Genomic DNA, 21,092 nt, shown 5'->3' on the forward strand with positions numbered 1-21,092 from the left:
TAGAGCACAGCACCAAGTGCCATGCCCAGTCTTTTTTTAAACACATCCAGAGATGGTGATTCTGCCACCTCCCTGGGAAGAATATTCCAGTACTTTATTGTTCTTTCTGTGAAAAATTTCTTCCTAACATCTAATCTATACCTTCCCTGACGTAGCTTGAGACTGTGTCCTCTAAATGGACATAAGGAGTCATCCTCAAAATTTGTGGGGAGGAATAGGCAGCCCTGGAAGGTCTCTCAGCCTGACAGCCTTTTTCACAGGGTCCTTGGAATTCTTCCTTGACTTTCCCTCAGCTATGATTTGCTCTGGCTCTCGGGGATTGTACATCAGCTCTGTCACGTCTCCTGGAGTTTGAGCGATCTCTTCACCCTGCTCTCCTGCAGGAATGGCAATAAACCCTTGACTCACGAGAAGATTCCCGAGAAGGATGGAAAATGCCATATTCTGCTTGCCAAGTTCTGCCTGCCCTCCATCTGCCATCCCTTCTTCTCAAGATCCAGAGTTCTGAAGGAGGAGATCTTGTTTTTTGTGTGACATTTGGATCTGTACCCAGGAGACTTAGGAATGAAGCGCGATTAAGGGAGCATACTGGGATTTTTTTCAGTTCCATTTCTGGGCTTTGCAGCAAATAATATTCATTGTTCTGGCACCTTGGGAAGTTTAGGAGTTAAAAATGATTTTGTTGAGCCACCAGGATGGTCAAGTTACCTAAGAAGCCAATCTTTAGAGGAGAAAAAGCTGAAGACTTATTTCTTTAAATGAAAGCTCAGGAGTAATTGGATGTGCTGCACTTTTCCTTGTCAGGGCAGGCAGTCTGTGACAACATTCCAGGTTCAAAAGTTCCTAACTTCAGAAATCCAACTTCAGTCAAATCAACTTGGGTCCTACAGGCCACCAGAATTTCCGCTGGGTGTGTTTTTATCTTCTTTTTTTTTCAAGGTAGCAACAAAAGTTAGGGCAACTTGAACTCTTTGTAGTTAAGATTTGAAAGAGTAGAGATTCATAAATTTCATGTCGTAACTGGTGAAAACTTGTCCAGAAAAACTCAGATCTGTGGCCCTCACAGAAATCTGAGATTCCTGTCTGGTGGGTACTTAACACTGGGCAAAATTTTGTCTGGGATCAAGTTGCAGCCATAATTACTGAGCAACCACAGTCTCTGTAGCTGTGGTTTATCAAAAACAAAAAAAAAGGCACAAACTGCAGGGTGTGGAGAATGTCAGGAGGGGTCTGAAATGCTGTTGGAGCACTCCAAGGAAAAGAAACCCTTTGCTGTGTAGTGAGATTGGCATTCATGGCAGGTGTCTGGCTGAGGTTGGTTGGAGGTGGATTTTGGAGCTGCCGTGTGGAGGTGGATTTTGGAGCTGCCAGAATTTATAAAGTACCTTCCACGTGCCATGTAGGACTATTGAATTGAAATATTTTGTATTTTTCCTCATTTCCAGCCTGCTGGAAACCATGTCTCACTACACAGACGAGCCAAGGATTCACCATAGAGCACAAAAGGGCACAAACTGCAGGGTTGGTGCAGGTGTGGGGAATGTAGGGAGAGGTCTGCAATGCTGTTGGAGCACTCCAAGGAAAATGAACCCTTCTGCTGTGTACTGAGATTGGCATTCATGGCAGGTGTCCAGCTGAAGTTGATTGGAGGTGGATTTTGCTGTGATTTGCACTAGAATTTATAAAGTACCTTCCACGTACCACGTAGAACTATTGAACTGACATATTTTGTATTTTCCCTCATTTCCAGCCTGCTGGAAACCATGTCTCACTACACAGACGAGCCAAGATTCACCATAGAGCAGATCGACCTCCTGCAGCGCCTGAGACGCACGGGAATGACCAGGCATGAGATCCTGCACGCCCTGGAAACCTTGGACCGTCTGGACCAAGAGCACAGCGACAAATTCGGGAGAAGATCCGGCTACGGAGGCGGCTCCTACGGCAACAGCACCAACAACGTGCCGGCATCGTCCTCGACGGCCACGGCTTCCACGCAGACGCAGCACTCCGGGATGTCCCCGTCCCCGAGCAACAGTTACGACACCTCCCCACAGCCTTGCACTACGAATCAGAACGGGAGGGAGAGTAACGAGAGGTTGTCTGCCTTCAACGGGAAGATGTCGCCCACCCGCTACCCCCTGGCCAACAGCCTGGCCCAGAGGTCCTACAGCTTCGAGGCTTCCGAGGAGGACTTGGACATCGACGACAAAGTGGAGGAGCTGATGAGGTGAGTGATGGTCTCTGTAAAAGGTGTGGAGGTGAGAAGTGCAGCAGTGGGTGTGTTGGAAGATTGCTCAAATGAGGTGGTAAAATGCTGGCACAGTTGTCCGGGGAGGTGGTGGATGTCTCATCCCAGGAAATATTAAGGGTCAGGTGGGACAGGGCTCTGAGCGACCTGTTCTAGTTGAAGATACCCCTGCTTATCACAGTAGGTTTGGACTAAATGACCTGAAATGTCTCTTCCAACCCACACCATTCCATGAGGATTTGATGATGATGATGATGATAATGATGGTCAGGAGAGCATCAGGCAGTTGCTTCAGGCAGTTCTTCCTTCAAGTGCTCCAAGGGTCACCATCCCAGAACCTCTCACTTGCCTTGTGGAAGCAGCCCCAGTCCCACAGTCTGACTGTTGAAATAATTTTTCCAGTGCTATACCAAAAATTTGGATTGATATTAGAGCACTCTTTTACTTTTATTTAGGATTCTGATCAAATATCAATTCACATGACTCCTTCTCCACTATTTCACACCCATTGTAATTCCTTCCATATAGAGGGAGAGTAGGGAATCCAGCATGGATTGGTCAGTGCTTTCCAGTGGGATCTGGAGAGGATGCATGCTGTTTGTTTATAGTTTGTGGCAGGGATTTGCAGAATGATGCAGAAAAATACAAATAATGAAGAAGCAGAAGTTTTCTCTGAGAGCCTTTGGGGTGGTTTTTTTTCAGGGCTGACCTTCCTTTACTTTTAGAAGCTTTCTTTTCAGCATTATGGCAAAGATGAAAGGAGGGGATTATACTCCTGAGGATGAAAGTCAGTCAGTGGGCTTTGAGAGCACAAAGAAGTTAAGAGGAAAGGCCAAATGTCTCCAAACAATTTTGGTCATAATGTTGGAATTTATTTCCCCCCCCCCCCCCCCCCCCAAAACTACACTATTCCTGAAGTACCTGTGGGAGGACTGGAGTCCATAAGCTCCAGAATGGAAATGTGTTGGAAGTAGTTTGGAGATTTCAGGGAAAGATGTGGCTTTTGGGGGAGAGGATTAGAGATGAGCAGTAAGAAAAGCCGATCAACCTCATTTGCTGTCGGCTGCAGGATGATGGAATTGTGCAGGAAGGGGGTGAGTACAGCAGAGTGCCAAGTTCCCATGGCTGAGGTTTGGGTTCCTGTGCAGTGAGTCTCAGGTAATGCTTTTAGTGCTTATTTAAACTGAAATTGCTTGTGTTTGCAGGCATATGGATGATGAGTGTTGGGTACAGAAATAAAAATGAACCCACAGCACAGCATTCATTTTGCATTTACGTTTGCAAGCTTGAGTCTGCCTTCAATGCAGCTGGGGCAGGAGGGGAGAAGGGGAAGGAAAATGTCTCATAAGGCCTAATAAAGGCTCATTTTAATTGTCTGCCCTTCTCAGGAAGGGAGAGAGGAAGAGGAGGGGCAAAGTATGTGTTTATTGCAGTTGAAATTTGCTGTGTATCACAGTACTTTTGCAACCTCCAATTTATTTGCTTTTAGCACAGTTTTAGCCCCTTCTGAACTACCTGTGCAGACCTTGTAAAAATGACACAAAAACCTCAGTTCATTCAGTGCAAGCTCTGGACTAAGTAGGGGACTGAAGGAGGGGGTGTGAGGACAGAGGCTGCAAAATTTTGGATCTTTTCCTTGGGATGCTGGTGGAGGTTGGTGTATGCATATTCATTTGGGCAACTAACCATGCAGCCCCCGCTATCCTTTATTTTTTATTTTTCTGCCTCATTTTTATGAGTGAGGTTTTTATGCTGGTATGAGAGATTTATTCATCCCTGTGTAATGAAACTTTGTACATTCCATATGGCAGTGCTGCACCTAATATGAATTATATGGGACATGAGTCATCCATTCTCCTGCTATGGTACTTTGATCAAACGTGACACTTGTTAAAAGAAGTGTCCAGCACTGAGGCACTTGGGCTGTTTTAATGCCAGCCTTCCCCACTCCTTGCCCCCTGAATAAAGGAAATAAAGGCATTTTGCATCTTGCAGGTGCACTTTGGTCTGTCCCTCTTTTTGTGTGTCCTGTTGTTGTTTTGTTTTGGTAGGAGGGACAGCAGTGTGATAAAGGAGGAAATCAAAGCCTTCCTCGCCAACCGCAGAATTTCCCAAGCAGTTGTTGCACAGGTAACAGGTAAGAGCTCGGGGAGGGGAGTCCTTTCCTCATTTTGGGAATCTCTGTGTCTGAACTGCCTGTCTGAGCAGGGTGCAGATGTTGGAATATCACTTGGCTTTCTGCATTGCAGTGCAGATCTGTCAGCTTAGTCATAATAATGTATGCCTTTGATTTAAGACCCATTGTCCTGCACATCATGGAACTTCCCCAGTGAATCACTTTTTTTTTTTTCTTTTTTTTTTTCCTGTGGCTTGTGCTGGCAGATTTTATTTTACAGCATTATAATAAAGCCTGAAGTTCTTATCTTAAAATGAAAACGGTTTTCCTTAATTCTTAAATTGTTGTTGAGTGCGGCAAATAGATGCATATCTGCATCTCTGGGTATGGAGAGAGAGAGAGAGAAATGTGTATTTATATATTAAAAAGTATATGAATAGTCAGGAGACACAGCTATAGCTGGTACCACTGCAGCCAGGAGTTGGGAGGATGAGAGTTGAAAGTTTTATCCATCCTTTGAGTCACAATTAATGAAAATCCAGAGGGATGTTGGGGGATGACCAGACCAGTTCAGGTTTTGCCTGGAAAGAGCAGCAGTTCTGGGTGCCCTGTGCCCTGAGCCTTCTCTCTCACATCCAGACAGGTGAACTCACTGCAGTGGTGCCACTTCTTCCCTGGGTGTGTTCCCTGAGCTTTACAGAGAGGGTAACAAAGTCCTGTTGCTCCTCCATGGGGTGAGGTGCTGTTATTTCTCCCTTCCAGGCACACAGGCCTTGCCTGGAACAACCTCAGAATCATTTTGGTTGGAAAAGCCCTCTAAGACCATTGAGTCTGATCCCTCCCCCAGCCCTGCCAAGGCCACCACTGATCTGTGTCCCCAGGTGCCACATCCACAGGGATTTTAAATCCCTCCAGGGATGGGGACTCCACCCGTGCTCTGAGCAGCTGTGCCAGGGCTGGACAGCCCTTTCCAGGCAGGAATTGTTCCCAATATCCAACCTGAACCTGCCCTGGCACAGCTTGAGGCTGTTCCCTCTCATGCTGTCCCTTGTTCCCTGTCAGGAGTTGTGCAGAGCCACAAGGTCCCCCCTGAGCCTCCTTTTCTCCAGGCTGAGCCCCTTTCCCAGCTCCCTCAGCCCCTCCTGGTGCTTCAGCCCCTTCCCCAGCTCCGTTCCCTGCCCTGGATTCACTCCAGCCCTTTCTTGAGGATGAAGATTTGATGATAAAGTTCAGAAAGCTCAGTCCCATGTTACACCTCTAAGATTCGTTAACTTTTTAACCCAAGCTTAGATAAAAATCTTGAAATAGGTAATTTTTAAGGTAGCTAGATGTCTGGGAATGCCAAAGCAGTAGGAGGAAAGTTGTTATTTTATGGTATTTCCAGGATTTGAAATGTCATAGGAATCCCCCTGTCTGGGAGCTGTGGCTTTGCAGACATGGCAGCAGTTGAGGTGGGCAAGCACAAACTGGTGCTTGAGCCAAAGAGCCAGGAATTCTTTTCATGTCTCCAACTCTTCTGTGACCCTGGATAAAATGACTTGTCTTTCCCTGGGCTCAGTTTCATCCTGAAAATCATGAGATTAATAATTTATGTAAATGTAAGGGATGTTTTTTGCCTTATCAGATGTTAGCACAAATACTTCAAAAATTAATGTATAAGTTGAGTTGCTTAAATTGTATGTGAACTTTAAAATTTTGGTAGTTAGTGGGTCACTCTCCTGCTTTTGTTCATTCCTTGCCTGAATATAGTCCTGGAAGAGCCCATCTCTGAATTAACCTCTGTGTAGCACCCAGCAAGTCAGGCTGGCTTCCCCTGCAAGAGAAGGAGTGCAAAGAGGGGAAAATTGCACAAAGGGAGCCAATGTTTGGGTTTTTTTGGCCAGTTGTAGGTCATTGAATCAGAATCACCACACCAGACCCAAGTCTGTGTCAGTGAAAGGAATGGATCTAACTATAATTAACTGATTAATTATAATTAACCCTTGATGCATGTGTTTGATACCCTGCAAGAAGCTGTAGGAAAGGCAAGACCAATCTCTTCACACCTGATCCTTTCCCTCCTTCCATCCTGAGCCTGTTCTCTTGGATTTCAGTAGCCATTAAGTTGGAATTTAGCTTTTGGGAGCTCTCTTTATTTCCTCCTGTGAATAAATGACACCAAACCATCCACTTGAGACGTGGCTGCCTGGATTTCACACCCATCCCACTCAACCCACAGTGTGCTCACAGAGGGACCAGAGAAATACTGCAGGGTGTCAGTGGGACAGAATGGGGGCTGAGCTGAAGGCACTGGGTTATTATCTTGTTTTTGAGCCAAATCCATGGGAAACCAGTGCATCTTTGCATCTCAGTCATCCTCCCTGGGCTTGGTGGGAGCTGATTCATTTTAAATCAACCCCTGGCCTTGTGTAAGCAGATGTGTAGCACTTATGTGCCATCCCTAAGTACATAGTAATGGCTTATCTGAGGGAAATGGTAAATCTCAGAGAGATGTTTGGAAAAACCAGATTAAAGAGTGTGCTCAGCTCTGGCAGGGAGAAACATCAGCTTCCTCTCCAAAGCAGGGAGTGGTGAGGAGTGGCTGAAATATCTTGGGACAGAGATCCGGGGCAGAGCATCCCAGGGCTCTCCCTTCCAGAGCTGTCTCAGCCTGATGAGTGCTGGATGACTTGGAATATTCTTCAGATGCCTCCAACATCCCCTTTCAGGGGAAGAGACTCCCAAGGAATGTCTGGAAATCGCTTCTGGTTCAGTAAAAAACCAGTTTGTATAGGCAGAGGCTTTGCAGAGTGTGTGATCCCAAATGGCATCACCTCAGGATTTACAGCCTTAGTCTTACTGATAAAGATTTTCTGTAAAAAGTTACTTGTACAAGAGGAAAATAGAAAAATTGGCTTTTAGTCTTCATCTCTTCTGCCCTGGGAAAGAGGCAAGAAAGAAATGAAAAATTTATGGCTGGTTCTGTCCAGGAGAGTGGCTTGGCTTGGCTACCTCTGCTGGCAACTTTTCCTTACAACCTCCACCAATTCTCTGTTTCCTCTGTCCTTATGACCTTATTTATCCCCATTCTGTAACTTGCCATGTTCTGTCCTTGGTGCAGAAACCTCTGCTGCAGCTGTGACCCCTCAAAACCTCCTTTTTGCCTAATTTTGCTAATTCTTCAAACTACACTTTAATTCAAAAACACATTTCTCCTTTTTCCCATCTTAATTCTAACCTTGCAGAGCACTTACAGAATCCATAGTCCTACAGAGCATTTCTGCATCAGTAAACAGCTTTTCCTCTTGTTTTTCCTGTTGCAGCACAAGGCAAGTGATGGAGAGGGAGGATGCAGGAGAGAGGAACACAGAGCTGAGGGTTAAAGTCAGCTGTTGCAGTAGAAAAATGCTGAGGCTCTCTTAATCCTTATAAAATTACCAGAAACTCTAAAAGTCATTTAGATAATGAATCTGACAGGAAAAATTAAACCTGGAAGACATTCTACAGGGCTGCCTGGTGTATGGAGAGGACAGGGCAGGTTGAAAAATAGTAACAGGGTATTAAAAAGTGACTTGAAAATAAAGAATGATTGATAAGCAGCAAAAACTTAGCATAACACTTACTAGTGCTGGTCCTAAAAACAGGAGCTGCTTTTTATAGAAACTTTTTTAATGGTGTCTGTAATAAGATAAACAAGAAGCACTTGGGTTGGGCTCTGTATAAATAATCTCCTACTGATAAGAAAAATGACAGTATAAACAGGAGCTAATAATAGTTCCTGCGGAATTTCCTCTCCTGGTGTTTGGAGCTCCTTTTAACATCACTGCAGCCTGCTCAGGGCTGGGGGTTCAGCCCCACTTGGGGCAGGTGAGCTGCCAAATTTTTATCAAATTTAATTTTAAGTCGTGTGGAATTTGCTTAAATTGCCACAAGAATTGTACTTGGGCGCCAGGTTATTATGGTCAGGAGGCAGAGGATGAAGAGAGAAATGTAAACTTCTCTCAGAGATGCTGTCTGAGCTTCCAAAGTTAGATGGAGGGTGGGGAAACATTTTCAGGAGCTGATGTGTCTCTGTTCTACAGTAAAGGAGAGAGGGAGGAGAGCACAGGGATGAGCCCTCTGCAGATGGGCTGAAGTGGTTTGATGGATGATGCCTCTGCAAGGTTTGGAAATATTGCCTTTCCTGCTTTTTACACATAGGGAGGGAAGGAATAAAAAAAGCCACCCTTATTTTCCTGAAGTTACAGAGCAAAAATTTCAATTCAGTTTTTTCAGTTCTTAAAAACATAAAACCCAAACTACCATTAAAAAAACCCCCAAACCCATCAGCAGTAAAACACAGAAGTAATTTTTTGGGTTGTTTTTAAATACACACAGAGCTTTCCAGGGTGCAGTTCTGGTACCCTTCCCAATTATTCTGCTTGTACAACCCAGCCCTGTCCTCCTGTCTCTGCCTTAATTGATAGGAGATCTCCAGGACTTGGCTTTAGTTTATGCTAAACACACGTGCAGTGGAGGGCAGCCTTGGAGCACTGCTGGAACAAATAAAATCCCCACAGGTTTGGAACCCACACACAGGAATGCTGAGCAAATGCCAATACACAGGGAAACTTAACTAGTTCCACTCTGAAGAGAATTCAGAAAATTCCTGAATTATTGATCATCTCAAATGGCATGAAGCTGCATTTTCAGAAACATTTTCCTTCCTTTTTGTTTTGTTTTTTTCTTAATACTCAAGACAACACAGAGATTTTTTTTTTATGATTTTGATCTTTGCAGGTTTTCTGTAAACAAGCTGTGCTAATCTCCTAAATTGATAGATGTCCTTTGCAAGCACTTGTTCTCTGAATCTGGGACTTTGCTTACAAAGTGAAGAATTAAAACACAGTCAGTTAACTTTCTTCTCCCGGCTCTGACGTATTCCAGGTGCTTCTAAAAACCTCTCCTGAAAGAAACATTAAAGAAATGCAAAGCAGAGCTGCTGAACAAATCTATCAGTGAAGGTGAAAACCAGTTCTCAAGTCAGACTTGATGAATAGCAGAGTTGAGGGTTACGAGCAGATTTGAGCTGCACATAGCAGTGGCCTTCTCTTGATGATGTATTTTGCCATTTATTTCATATATTTGAAGGGGAAACTCTCCCCTAATCAGTTGTGTAGGAGACAGCAGGGCTGGCCAGGGGAGTGAGCACAGACTGGTTTGTTTATCACTGGGAGGTGTGACCTGCTGTGGGAAGGAGTGAGTGTGACACAAGCAGTCAGCATCTGAGCTGCAATAATCCTTTGTGGATAGCACATTCCTGCAGTGTTTTCTGTGAGAAAACTGCTGGTGTCCATAACCAGGTGTGTTCCTGGCCCTGCTGATGCTGAGCCCAGAGCCCTCCTTGAGGTCCCTGCTTCACTTGGAGAGTGAATTTCCTCAGCTCAGCTGGATTTTCAGTACTCCAGAGAAGTTATTTCATCAGTTGTTTCTGGCAGCAGGGTGATTTCTTTTTTACTGCCAGTGCAGTTCCCTGAAACAGAGTGTGATTAGAGACAGTGGGACAGGAGGGTCCTGGTGATCTCTGTCCTGTGAGTCAGCTGTGTGAAACCCACTTGAGATGCAAGAAACTCTGACATGACAATTTCAGGACTTTGGATTTTTTACAATGAAAGGAGTTAAGGATGGGTTTGGAACCCGCAGCACTGGGATCTGGCAGACCCTGGATGAGTTCTTCTGAAAGACTTTGCATGTGACCTTGGGTTGGTCAAGCTGTTGGGATAGTTTTGAGGCCTCAACCTTGCTGAGGTACAGATAAATTTTATGCCTTAAAAACATTTTTCAGAAGCAGCTTTATGAACTGTGAGGACTTGCAGTAGGTCACAGGCTCAGCTGCTGTGGCTAAATGACAGCCACAAAAAGGATCCCAGCACAGATCCAGCTCTGTTTGGGAGAACTTTGATGCAGTTCAGGACATTGGGACAGTGCATAATTTGTGGAAAGAAGCTTTTTACAATGAGGATAGCACAGGTTGGTCAGGAAATTGGTGTCTGCCCCATCCCTGGAAACATTCAAGGTCAGCTTGGACAGGGCTCTGAACAATGTGATCCAGTTGATGTCCCAGCTCATTGCAGGGTGTGTTGGACTAAATGACCTTTAAAGGTCTTTCCAACTCAAATTTTTCTGTGATTCCATGAAAGTGGACATGGCAAGGCCCAGCTTGAGTTTTTTGGCTCCTGCTGCTGTGCCCTGTCCTTGAGCACATTGTCTGGAGTGGTGACATCTGTGCCACGTGTGACAGTGTCAGGCAGCCTCTTGAGCACGATTCAGATTTTCCACTCATGGCAGACATTTAATCTCTATTTATAATTTTTATCTACCAGTGCTTTGTGTTTGTATCTTAGGTAGTTATCCAGACACTCAACACACACTAATTCCCTGCAATGAGTGTAAGTGGACCATAGTAAACAACAAGTAAATGACTGGAGCTGTTACCCAGTGATTAATTAATGGGAGCAGGGCAGCCAAAAGCAGTGAGACACAAACCTTTGTGTCCCACAGCCCAGGACAAGAAATGGCTTTTATAAATCATAATAGGTCAAGAGCTGCACATTTTCAAACCTTGGACTTTGCACTGGTGATCAGGCATGCAGATGGCAGGATTTCAGCTAGGCTGGAGCTAAGAGTGTTATCAACTTACACTGCCTTCTTCTGCTATTAACTTGTGTGCTTCCACAGTTACTTGATGTAAACTTGGCAGGGTCTGAGGGCTGTGTTTGGTTGAATAATTCCAGTTCCCCAGTAGTATAAACTCAGTTTGAGATCCCACTGTAGGCCCTGGAGATAGGCAGCTCTTCTTGGCTGCCCCAGCTGTTCCTGAGCTCTGCCAATTGAGGGCAAGGCAATCTCTGGGAGTGGGGTCTGGGAAAATCAGGGTCTGTTTTGTGGGCACAGTTCTGCTGAGCAGCAGTGTGCTGCTGTATCTGAAACAAAACACACCCATCCCTTCCCCCAGGACAATTAAAACTTCATAGCCTCCAGAATTCTGTTTGAGGAAGAGCAATTAAGAGCACAAACCCAGTGATTTTAAAAATCTGGTTGGTGTAAACCCAGCTGAATATGATACCTGAGAGTCAGGTTGAGACATTCTGAAGTTAACTACCTTCAACACACCAAAAAAAGCATAATAAACCCCCACTTTAGAAGTGGTAAAACTACAGGGGGCTGTTTTTTATGAGTTAAATATGATTATGAGAGCTTATAAAACCTTGATGCATCTCTAGAGGGGGGAGGTAGTTTGGTTTCTGTGTGCAAACCAGCCTCTACCTGCCTGGGTGATATCACCAAGCAGGTGGTGGCACAGGTGGTGTTGGCAGTATATTGGTACTTGGAGCACCTCCTAAAACTTCACTTCTCAGGAGAGTTTGGATGTTGTTAACCTGTTCTGATAGCTGAAGGGCCTTGTGGAAAGCACAGGGAGTTCTGAAGTAGTGCTTCAGTTACTCTGCATTTTTTACATTTTCGGGTAAACCTATTGCTGACCTCTTCATGCACTTCTAAACCTCTGGTTCTGTTTAGTTCCGCTGCTGATCTTTTCTTTTTTTTTTTTCCTTGCCTTCCTGCATTGATCCTTCATTCCCTGCTTTGGAAATAACTGTATTAACTTCTAGGAATTTTTCTCCCCTTCTTAGTGTTTTCTTAGAACTCTTGCTTTAAAAGCAGCAGTGTTTTGTCCATGATCATGTCTGGGTACCTCGAGCTTGGCTCCTGCTCTGCTGACAGACATCTGCTCTTTCTGGGTTGTTACAGCTGCTGACAGTTGGTTTGCTCCATTTCTGGGCTGATGTGATCCATATCACATAAACTGTTCTCTGTGTTTATCTCTGTTCTTATTCAAGCACTGAATGATAAGGATTTCACTATAACAGTCATTATTTATAGGTAATAGTGGGGAAGGGACTTGTTCCCATTTCACAGAATCAGAGAAGGTGTGGACAATTCAAGTCTATGATAGCTTTGGTTTCCCAGTTTTTCCCCTCTTTGCTTTGGGGCTGATTATGGGGACTCCAGGGTGTTCCTTGAGTGAGGTTGAACATAACCCCAGGGACAAATTCAGGCAGTTTGGGACAGAGCAGGGAAGCTTCAACTCTGCTTTTTCTGGGATTGAAGCATCACAAGCTACTGAGCTTTGTAAGACACCACCCTTTATCAGTAGATAAACCACTTAAAAATGTTTGGTAAAGAAGAAATTTTCTCTTTCTCTCTCTTTTTGTTCTGTTCTGGTTTTTCACAGGTATCAGTCAGAGCCGGATCTCCCATTGGCTGTTGCAGCAGGGGTCAGACCTGAGTGAACAGAAGAAAAGGGCATTTTACAGATGGTACCAGCTTGAGAAGACAAATCCTGGTAAACAAATGCAGCCTAAACATCTCCTGCTGTTTATTTACAGAATGGAAGCCTTTTGTTTATTAGCACTGATAATTCACTTCTTGGTTTGGGGTACTCCAGAGGTTCTCCCTCTGACCAGGTTAATTTTTAGGAGGGTGGGAAGAAATCTGCTTTTTGCTTTGCAACGAATGATGCAGAGCTGCCTCATCCAGAGCTGTCTGTCCAGAGCTGTCTGTCCAGCTCCTCAGCCACAGATACCTGCCCTGCCCTCCCACCACTCACTAAATCTGGGAATCAGAAGCAGCCATGAAGTTGTAGTCAGTTCATGTGAAATATAAGCTGAGGCTCTTCAGAATGAACAAATAAAAACCATTCATAATGGCTGCATAATATAAAGTTTCAGCAAAAAACCCCACACATTTTGTCAGAGAGGATCTTCAGAGGGTTTTGGGTTGGATCTCAAGCTCATGGATGGGATGTTGATAGTTACAGTGATAAGCTGGAGATATGTCTTTCAAATCCCACCTGCTTCTTCAAATCTCAAAATAGATCTTGAATACAAAAAGAGAAGTAAAGCTCCTCATTATCTTTAACTAACCAGCAATCTTCAAAATCACAGTTTAATTAATTTCCTTGTATTGTTCTTCTCCATAGATTTTGTTTGACCACAGTTCTTATTTTTCCCTTTTAACAGTTTTATTGTAAAGATCAAAATATTTATGTTTAATTTCCTTTAAACATTGGCTTGATTAAATTAACTGTGTAATTGTTTTAAGGAATTTAAAACTCAGGCTCTCTAATGTGAACTTGGCTTCAGTATCCAGAATTCTATTAAGAAAGATTCCAGGGGAATCAGAGCCTCAAAACTTTTGCTTTGTGTGTAAACTGAAATTCAGGAGGCTCCAGCTGACAGTTGGCCTGAGAATAATTCAGATTTAAGTTGGGTGGGTTCAGAGGAACAGCTAAGCCTGTTTTTTCTGTTAAGCATGTTGATGCTGTTTTTTCTTAAAGTTGTTTTAAAGAGTAAAAGTGCCAAGAAGCCTTGATTTTTGCACTGGCTGGAATTGTGATTCTGAGGATCCCAGAATTCCTGGGTGCAACCATCCAGTACCAGCTGCTTGGAAAGGCTCAGGTTTTACCCTACAGAGTAACTCCCTGACATTTCCCTTTGATGAAAGGTGTTGCCTCCAAAGTAGTGGAGAAAACTTGAGAGTTTTTGGAAGGTGTGAAAACTACCAAACCCCTCTCCAGATGAAACCTTTTGTGTGGATTTTTCCCAGCCTTGCATCCTTTATTTGCAGTGTCACATGAAGCTGTTTAGGAAATAGTATTTTGTGCTAATAACAGAACCCTTGTTCAACTTAGCTCTAAAATCTTTACTTCTTCCTCTTTACCTTCTTTTTCCCTGTATCCATGAGCTCACATCTTCTTTGTCCTTTTGCTCTTGAGAGGTGTCTAAGGAAGGAGGACTTTCCACACTGAAGGTTGTGGCTGAAATTGAAATGAATCAACTTTAACTCTGCTTTGCTTTAGACATGGAAAAACTCCTTGAAGAGTGGTTGTTTGAGTGTAACCTTTTTCCCAATAAGAGATCTTAAACAGCATTTTCAAGGAGTGTAAAAGGCAAATTGTTTCCTCTGCCTAAGCCAAGGGACTATTTGGATGCACTTAAATTCCTTTTAGAACCAGACAGCACTTGGTTTCTTTTTAGAGGCTGAGGTAGAGGGAGGAACCTTCAGTTTTCCTGTTGCTGTTGGGAAAATTTACCTGAGGAAAATGGGGTTGTATTTATTTATTCATTGTAGGACAATATAACACTGCTTTCAGTTATTGCCATCTATTATATTGCAGGTCAGCCCAGGTAGCCAAGAAAAATTAGCAGGGGTATGAACAAGTGTGTAAAGGGAGGTACCAATCTTGTCCAGAGAATCCTGGATGTAAACCACTGCTACAAAACCAATCTGCAGCTGAAGTTTTGGCTACTACTCAGAGTATCCTATGATTAGTAGACAGAGTAATGGGTCTGGTGTCCTCCTTAGGGCCAGAAAATGAGGAAATCAGTGGAGCTTCCTGCCACATTCCCAAAAAAGGGATGCCATCACCACACTCCGTAGGGTGTGAAAGATTGTCCTCTTTGGAAGAAACCTGGGAGATGAAATGACTGCCACGTGTTTTTTTCCAGTTGCTGGCTTACTGACAGGTGGCATCTGGCTTTTTGCTTTCATACATCCCATCTTTTCCAGTTCCAGCTGCTGGGAGGGAAATCTCAGTCCTCTGAGAGAAAGTCAGGTCTGTGTGCAGAGGGACCTGCAGGTCTGAGTTATCAGAGGGCAAAGTGAGGCTTTTGGGAACTATTGGTTCCCCAATTTCTATAATTCCTTATCTTGAAAAACTGGATCTTCAGAGTAAATCCATTTTTTTGGACTGAATCTGTGTAGTAATAGAAAGAAAACCTAAAATTGAAACAGTTTTGAAGGACTAGGACAGCAGATGTAATCAATTCCTAAATTGTGAAGGGGGAATAGTTTGGGAAAGGACTGGAGATCTCTTGGCAGACTTTCCCTTGGCTCTGCCAGTTTTTCTGTGCAACTTGTAGAATTCACCTTTTATCTCCCTTTCCCATCTCCTGGGTACAGGTGAGACTTTTCCCTGTGGGTGACACTCCTGCCTTGCCTTCAGCTCCTCACAGCAGGACCTGTCTTTTACTGTGCTTATAGAAGCAAATTATGACTTACAAATATATCAAAAGACATTTTATTTCTCTTTTATTTCTCTTTTTTTTTCCTTTTAATGTGTTATGTGAGGCTTTAAATCATCCACAGGCAGTGCTGCATCTGCAACCAAAGGATTTGGTGCTGGGAGCTTTAGGGCAGTTTTAGGGCATTTTTGCTGTTCAGATGCTGGTCCTATATGGACAAGACTCAGCAATTCCATCCCTTCCATTCTTTTCCAGCTGGCTTTGAGCTCTTGAATGTGCTGTTTGTTATTTGCCTTGGTTTGATTGCTGGTTTGCATGGGCAGTTTCTGCATTTCTCCTGTCCTTGGTGTGGTGGGTGTTCAGACAGCACCAGACTGGAATGTTGCAAAGGAGACTTGGAGTCTCATGGAACAGGAGAAAAACACCCACTTGTCCCACTGTATGCAATAATCTTGCTCAAAAAAAATGTCTTAATCAATGTTTTCTTGGTAGGAGTGATGTCAGAGTTAATGGCAACGCTGCGAATTCCAGTGTGCTACTGATTGTAAATTTTTCTGGAAGGAGTTGCCAGTTAGGGTGAAAGGCAGGTTTTTTTTGTTGGAGGGAAGAAGTAAATGCTAAATGCTGATGTTTAAAAGGTCTTTATTCCAATTAATAGGGATGCTTTTCATTCATCCAAAGATGGATCTTTTTTTTTTTCACACAGGCACCACTTGTCTGTCCTGTGTTTTGTGGAGGACTGAGAACATTTTGGCAATAGATAAATTTTATGTATTTCAGAAACCGGTAGTGCTACAATGTTCTCACTATATTTTCAGAGCTCATAGGTTTTAAATAATTTTTTTTTTTTTTAGATTGGTAGTTATTAGCCTGATTAGTTTCCAGGGCACTGGGTGTTGGGCAATGTGGGAAGTTTGTGATGGAGTAACTTCAGCTTGTCTCTTGCCTCTGCATAGTGCAAACTGAAGCTGGCACCTCAAAATGCTGTGTTAAAGTTACAGATGGATACAGAGTGCTTCCATTTAGGCTGGGCATTTATTTCTGCCACTCTTCTCTAATAGGAAGGCAGCTGTGGTCACCTTGGAGAGAAGCATGGGCACTTCTTCCTTGAACTAAAGGAAAATAAAAGGAAGTTAATATCAGGATGTAGCATCTCTTCTGTTATTTTCAGAGTGGTTCTTGTTTAGCTGTGAAAGAAAAGCCAACCCAAAATCAGGGGCTCTCCCACAAGGTTTTTACTGGGAAGGGATGGTTGGTGATGTGCTGTTCCACAGAGCTGCAGAGCAAACAGTCCCTGCTCTGCTCCTTCTCCTCCCCTCCCTGGGCTCTGTAAGGGAACCTTGTGCTGCTGATGATTTCAATCCAGCATGGCTTACTCTGACCAAGAGGTGTTTTTTGTGTGATCTGGGGTCAGCCTGGCTAAAAATACAGTGAGGCATCTGTTCTTATCAGGATAATGTACAGCAGGTACTTGCTGTACAAATGAAAACTTGCCAGGAAATGGTTTCTTGGAGCTGGGAGACACCTGAGGCTTTTCTGTGACTGTTCCATAGCAGGGCCTTCCTGAGCCCTGGGATAGGGAGCAGTGAGTGCATGGGATGGGGAGCAGTGAGTGCATGGGATGGATGGGGAGCAGTGAGTGCATGGGATGGATGGGGAGCAGTGAGTGCAGGGGATGGGGAGCAGTGAGTGCATGGGATGGATGGGGAGCAGTGAGTGCATGGGATGGATGGGGAGCAGTGAGTGCATGGGATGGGGAGCAGTGAGTGCATGGGATGGATGGAGAGCAGTGAGTGCATGGGATGGATGGGGGGCAGTGAGTGCATGGGATGGGGAGCAGTGAGTGCATGGGATGGAGAGCAGTGAGTGCATGGGAGGGATGGGGAGCAGTGAGTGCATGGGATGGGGAGCAGTGAGTGCATGGGATGGATGGGGAGCAGTGAGTGCATGGGATGGGGAGCAGTGAGTGCATGGGATGGATGGGGAGCACTGAGTGCATGGGATGGATGGAGAGCAGTGAGTGCATGGGATGGATGGGGGGCAGTGAGTGCATGGGATGGGGGGCAGTGAGTGCATGGGATGGATGGGGGGCAGTGAGTGCATGGGATGGATGGGGAGCAGTGAGTGCCTGGGATGGATGGAGAGCAGTGAGTGCATGGGATGGATGGGGAGCAGTGAGTGCATGGGATGAGGAGCAGTGAGTGCATGGGATGGGGGGCAGTGAGTGCATGGGATGGATGGGGAGCACCGAGTGCATGGGATGGATGGAGAGCAGTGAGTGCATGGGATGGATGGGGAGCAGTGAGTGCATGGGATGGATGGAGAGCAGTGAGTGCATGGGATGGAGAGCAGTGAGTGCATGGGATGGAGAGCAGTGAGTGCATGGGATGGATGGGGAGCACCGAGTGCATGGGATGGATGGAGAGCAGTGAGTGCATGGGATGGATGGGGAGCAGTGAGTGCATGGGATGGATGGAGGGCAGTGAGTGCATGGGATGGATGGAGGGCAGTGAGTGCATGGGATGGAGAGCAGTGAGTGCATGGGATGGATGGGGAGCACTGAGTGCATGGGATGGATGGAGAGCAGTGAGTGCATGGGATGGATGGAGGGCAGTGAGTGCATGGGATGGGTGGGGAGCAGTGAGTGCATGGGATGGAGAGCAGTGAGTGCATGGGATGGATGGGGAGCAGTGAGTGCATGGGATGGATGGAGGGCAGTGAGTGCATGGGATGGAGAGCAGTGAGTGCATGGGATGGATGGGGAGCAGTGAGTGCATGGGATGGATGGGGAGCAGTGAGTGCATGGGATGGATGGGGAGCAGTGAGTGCCTGGGATGGATGGAGAGCAGTGAGTGCATGGGATGAGGAGCAGTGAGTGCATGGGATGGAGAGCAGTGAGTGCATGGGATGGGGAGCAGTGAGTGCATGGGATGGAGAGCAGTGAGTGCATGGGATGGATGGGGAGCAGTGAGTGCATGGGATGGATGGAGAGCAGTGAGTGCATGGGATGGATGGGGAGCAGTGAGTGCATGGGATGGATGGGGGGCAGTGAGTGCATGGGATGGATGGGGGGCAGTGAGTGCATGGGATGGGGGGCAGTGAGTGCATGGGATGGATGGGGAGCAGTGAGTGCATGGGATGGATGGGGGCAGTGAGTGCATGGGATGGATGGGGGCAGTGAGTGCATGGGATGGGGAGCACTGAGTGCATGGGATGGATGGGAGCAGTGAGTGCATGGGATGGGAGCAGTGAGTGCATGGGATGGATGGAGAGCAGTGAGTGCATGGGATGGGTGGGGAGCAGTGAGTGCATGGGATGAGGGGCAGTGAGTGCATGGGATGGATGGGGAGCACTGAGTGCAGGGGATGGATGGAGAGCAGTGAGTGCATGGGATGGATGGGGGCAGTGAGTGCATGGGATGGAGAGCAGTGAGTGCATGGGATGGATGGGGGGCAGTGAGTGCATGGGATGGATGGGGAGCAGTGAGTGCATGGGATGGATGGGGAACAGTGAGTGCATGGGATGGGTGGGGAGCAGTGAGTGCATGGGATGGATGGGGAGCAGTGAGTGCAGGGGATGGATGGGGAGCAGTGAGTGCATGGAATGGAGAGCAGTGAGTGCATGGGATGCTCTTAGAGCAGCTCCCTTCACTTGAGGATGAGGTCTGGGATATTCAGGCCTTGGCCAGGAGGAATTTGGAGCGTGGAGAGAGCTGCATTCCAGTTGGAGAGCACTTCCCCTGCCTCCTCTCCTCCAAAATCTCCAGCAGCATCTTCAGTCACACAAAAAATTCACAGAGAAAAGGCAGTGCTGTAGGAAAAGGTGCTGAGCACTGGCAGGGAGTGAGAGCTGTCTCCTTTCATTTCTGTGTGTGAAAGGAGCTCTTCCCAGGCGCTTCACCTCTGCACCCCTCAGAGGTGTCTTGCTGTTTGATGCATACACTGAAAACCTTGTAGTGCGTCTTCTCCACTCTGTCTGCTCAGGAGAGAAGTTTCACTTCTCCTTAAAAGCTGTTTGAGGGGTTTAAAAAAAGAACCTGAACTGGTGACTAGGGTGTAACTTGCTAAGTTATAAAGAAGTGAAGCTGGGTGGCGAGAGTGTTGTGATGGAATGTTGGAACAGCAGAATAAACGGGAGCTCGTTGAAGAGAGGGGGATGAGGAAAAGCTCCATAGGTTCCTTATCAAATGTGCATGTCATAAATGATGAATTTGGGTTTGAAGTAATCTCATTCCACTCCCCTGCCATGGGCAAGAATACCTTCCACTATCCCAGGTTGCTCCAAGTGTCCAGCCTGGCCTTGGACACTTCCAGGGATCCAGGGGCAGCCACAGCTTCTCTGGGCACCCCGTGCCAGGGCCTCCCCACCCTCACAGCCAACAATTCCTTCCCAATATCCCATCCATCCCTGCCCTCTGGCAGTGTGCAGCCATTCCCTGTGTCCTGTCCCTCCATCCCTTGTCCCAAGTCCTCTCCAGCTCTCCTGGAGCCCCTTTAGGCTCTGCAAGGGGCTCAGGCCATCCCACGTTCCCTTTTTTCCACATGTTCATCCAAGCCCATTTTGGGCCTCTTTATGCATTCAGGTCCTCCTCTCTTGCTGTGTGGGGGTACTTGCTTGTAATTCTCAGCATATTCCTCTCTTATCTGCTGCTGATATTGATGTTACCCCATAGAAAAGAGAAATGGCTAAATTGATCTAGGAAGGCTACTAAAACAAAAAAAAGTGTATTATATTCAGTATGTGAACATACCTGTAGCAGCAGCAGAAAATTTATGCTTTCGATGCAGATCTTTTTTCTACCTTTGTCTGAAAAATCTCAGGCAAATTTAATAGAAGGATTCTGCACCTCTTGGCTTGATGTGAGGGATCACTGATACTCCTGTACTCTCCCTTTGAAATCAAATCTTCAGGTGGGGAAAGTATATTGCTAACACAATGCAGGAAAACCTAATTTCTATTCCTGTTCTTCCCTGCCTCTTTGTAAAATTGTAATTTTTAATTTTTTTTTTTAAGTATTTGAAGTGTATTCAAAGCCTGGCAACTTGATAGCCACCCAGCCCCCTAAACTGTGCAAGTAGCAGAAAGACTAGATAAGGAGCTCTCCTTGAAATGGCCTCCCAGTAAGTTGGCACTATAGGAAATATTTCATGTTTCAATGGAACCAAGTAATCTGTGTAGGCTCGTTAGCTGGGAATTAGGGAGAGGCACCGTGCCTTGTGTGTGCAAGGCAGAGATTGTGGGCTTCACTTCCTACTGACTCCTCCTGGGGAGCATTTGGAAATTATTTTGGGCTCCAGTACCTAACACAGATGCAAGCCCCTGGCAGGAAGGGAAAGACTCTGTGTGCATTTCTTGAAAGGAACACGGCCAAGTGCCTAAACAGCTCATTTCTTGCTTTTTAGCTGTAGGAATTTGTTTATTGGTTAAACTCTTGGGTTCCCTTGACCCTTTCACTCCTCTGTGTATTAGAGGAGCAGTGTGGTTGCACTAACACTGTGTGGTTTGATGATTAAATCCCAACCATTCTGAGTGAGCCTGAGCACCCAGAGGGGTTTCACAGCCCTGCTCTTGAGTGTGCCCAGCCCTGTGAGCAGGGCTGCTGCTTCTCCTGGGTCTGACCAGGCTGGCTCAGTGCAGAAATTCCACTGGAGCTCAGGATGCTTATGGGATATAAGTAGTGATT

The 21,092-nt window shown here is 45.7% G+C and overlaps 1 protein-coding gene across 9 annotated transcripts in view; it reads left to right on the top strand.

Annotated features, from left to right (window-relative positions):
- Nucleotides 1-21,092, top strand: part of HMBOX1 (homeobox containing 1) — a 123,055-nt gene that overhangs the window by 58,092 nt on the left and 43,871 nt on the right. For all 9 annotated transcript variants that reach the window (XM_077176484.1, XM_054630558.2, XM_054630561.2 and 6 more), the window contains 3 exons: nucleotides 1,751-2,230; nucleotides 4,303-4,388; nucleotides 12,619-12,729. In XM_077176484.1, coding sequence (XP_077032599.1) covers nucleotides 1,764-2,230; nucleotides 4,303-4,388; nucleotides 12,619-12,729 — 664 coding nt within the window. In that variant the 5' untranslated portion in view covers nucleotides 1,751-1,763. The remainder of the gene's footprint in view (nucleotides 1-1,750; nucleotides 2,231-4,302; nucleotides 4,389-12,618; nucleotides 12,730-21,092) is intronic.

The sequence above is a fragment of the Agelaius phoeniceus genome, chromosome 3 (assembly GCF_051311805.1).
Source record: "Agelaius phoeniceus isolate bAgePho1 chromosome 3, bAgePho1.hap1, whole genome shotgun sequence".
In the NCBI taxonomy this organism is placed as follows: Eukaryota; Metazoa; Chordata; class Aves; order Passeriformes; family Icteridae; genus Agelaius; species Agelaius phoeniceus.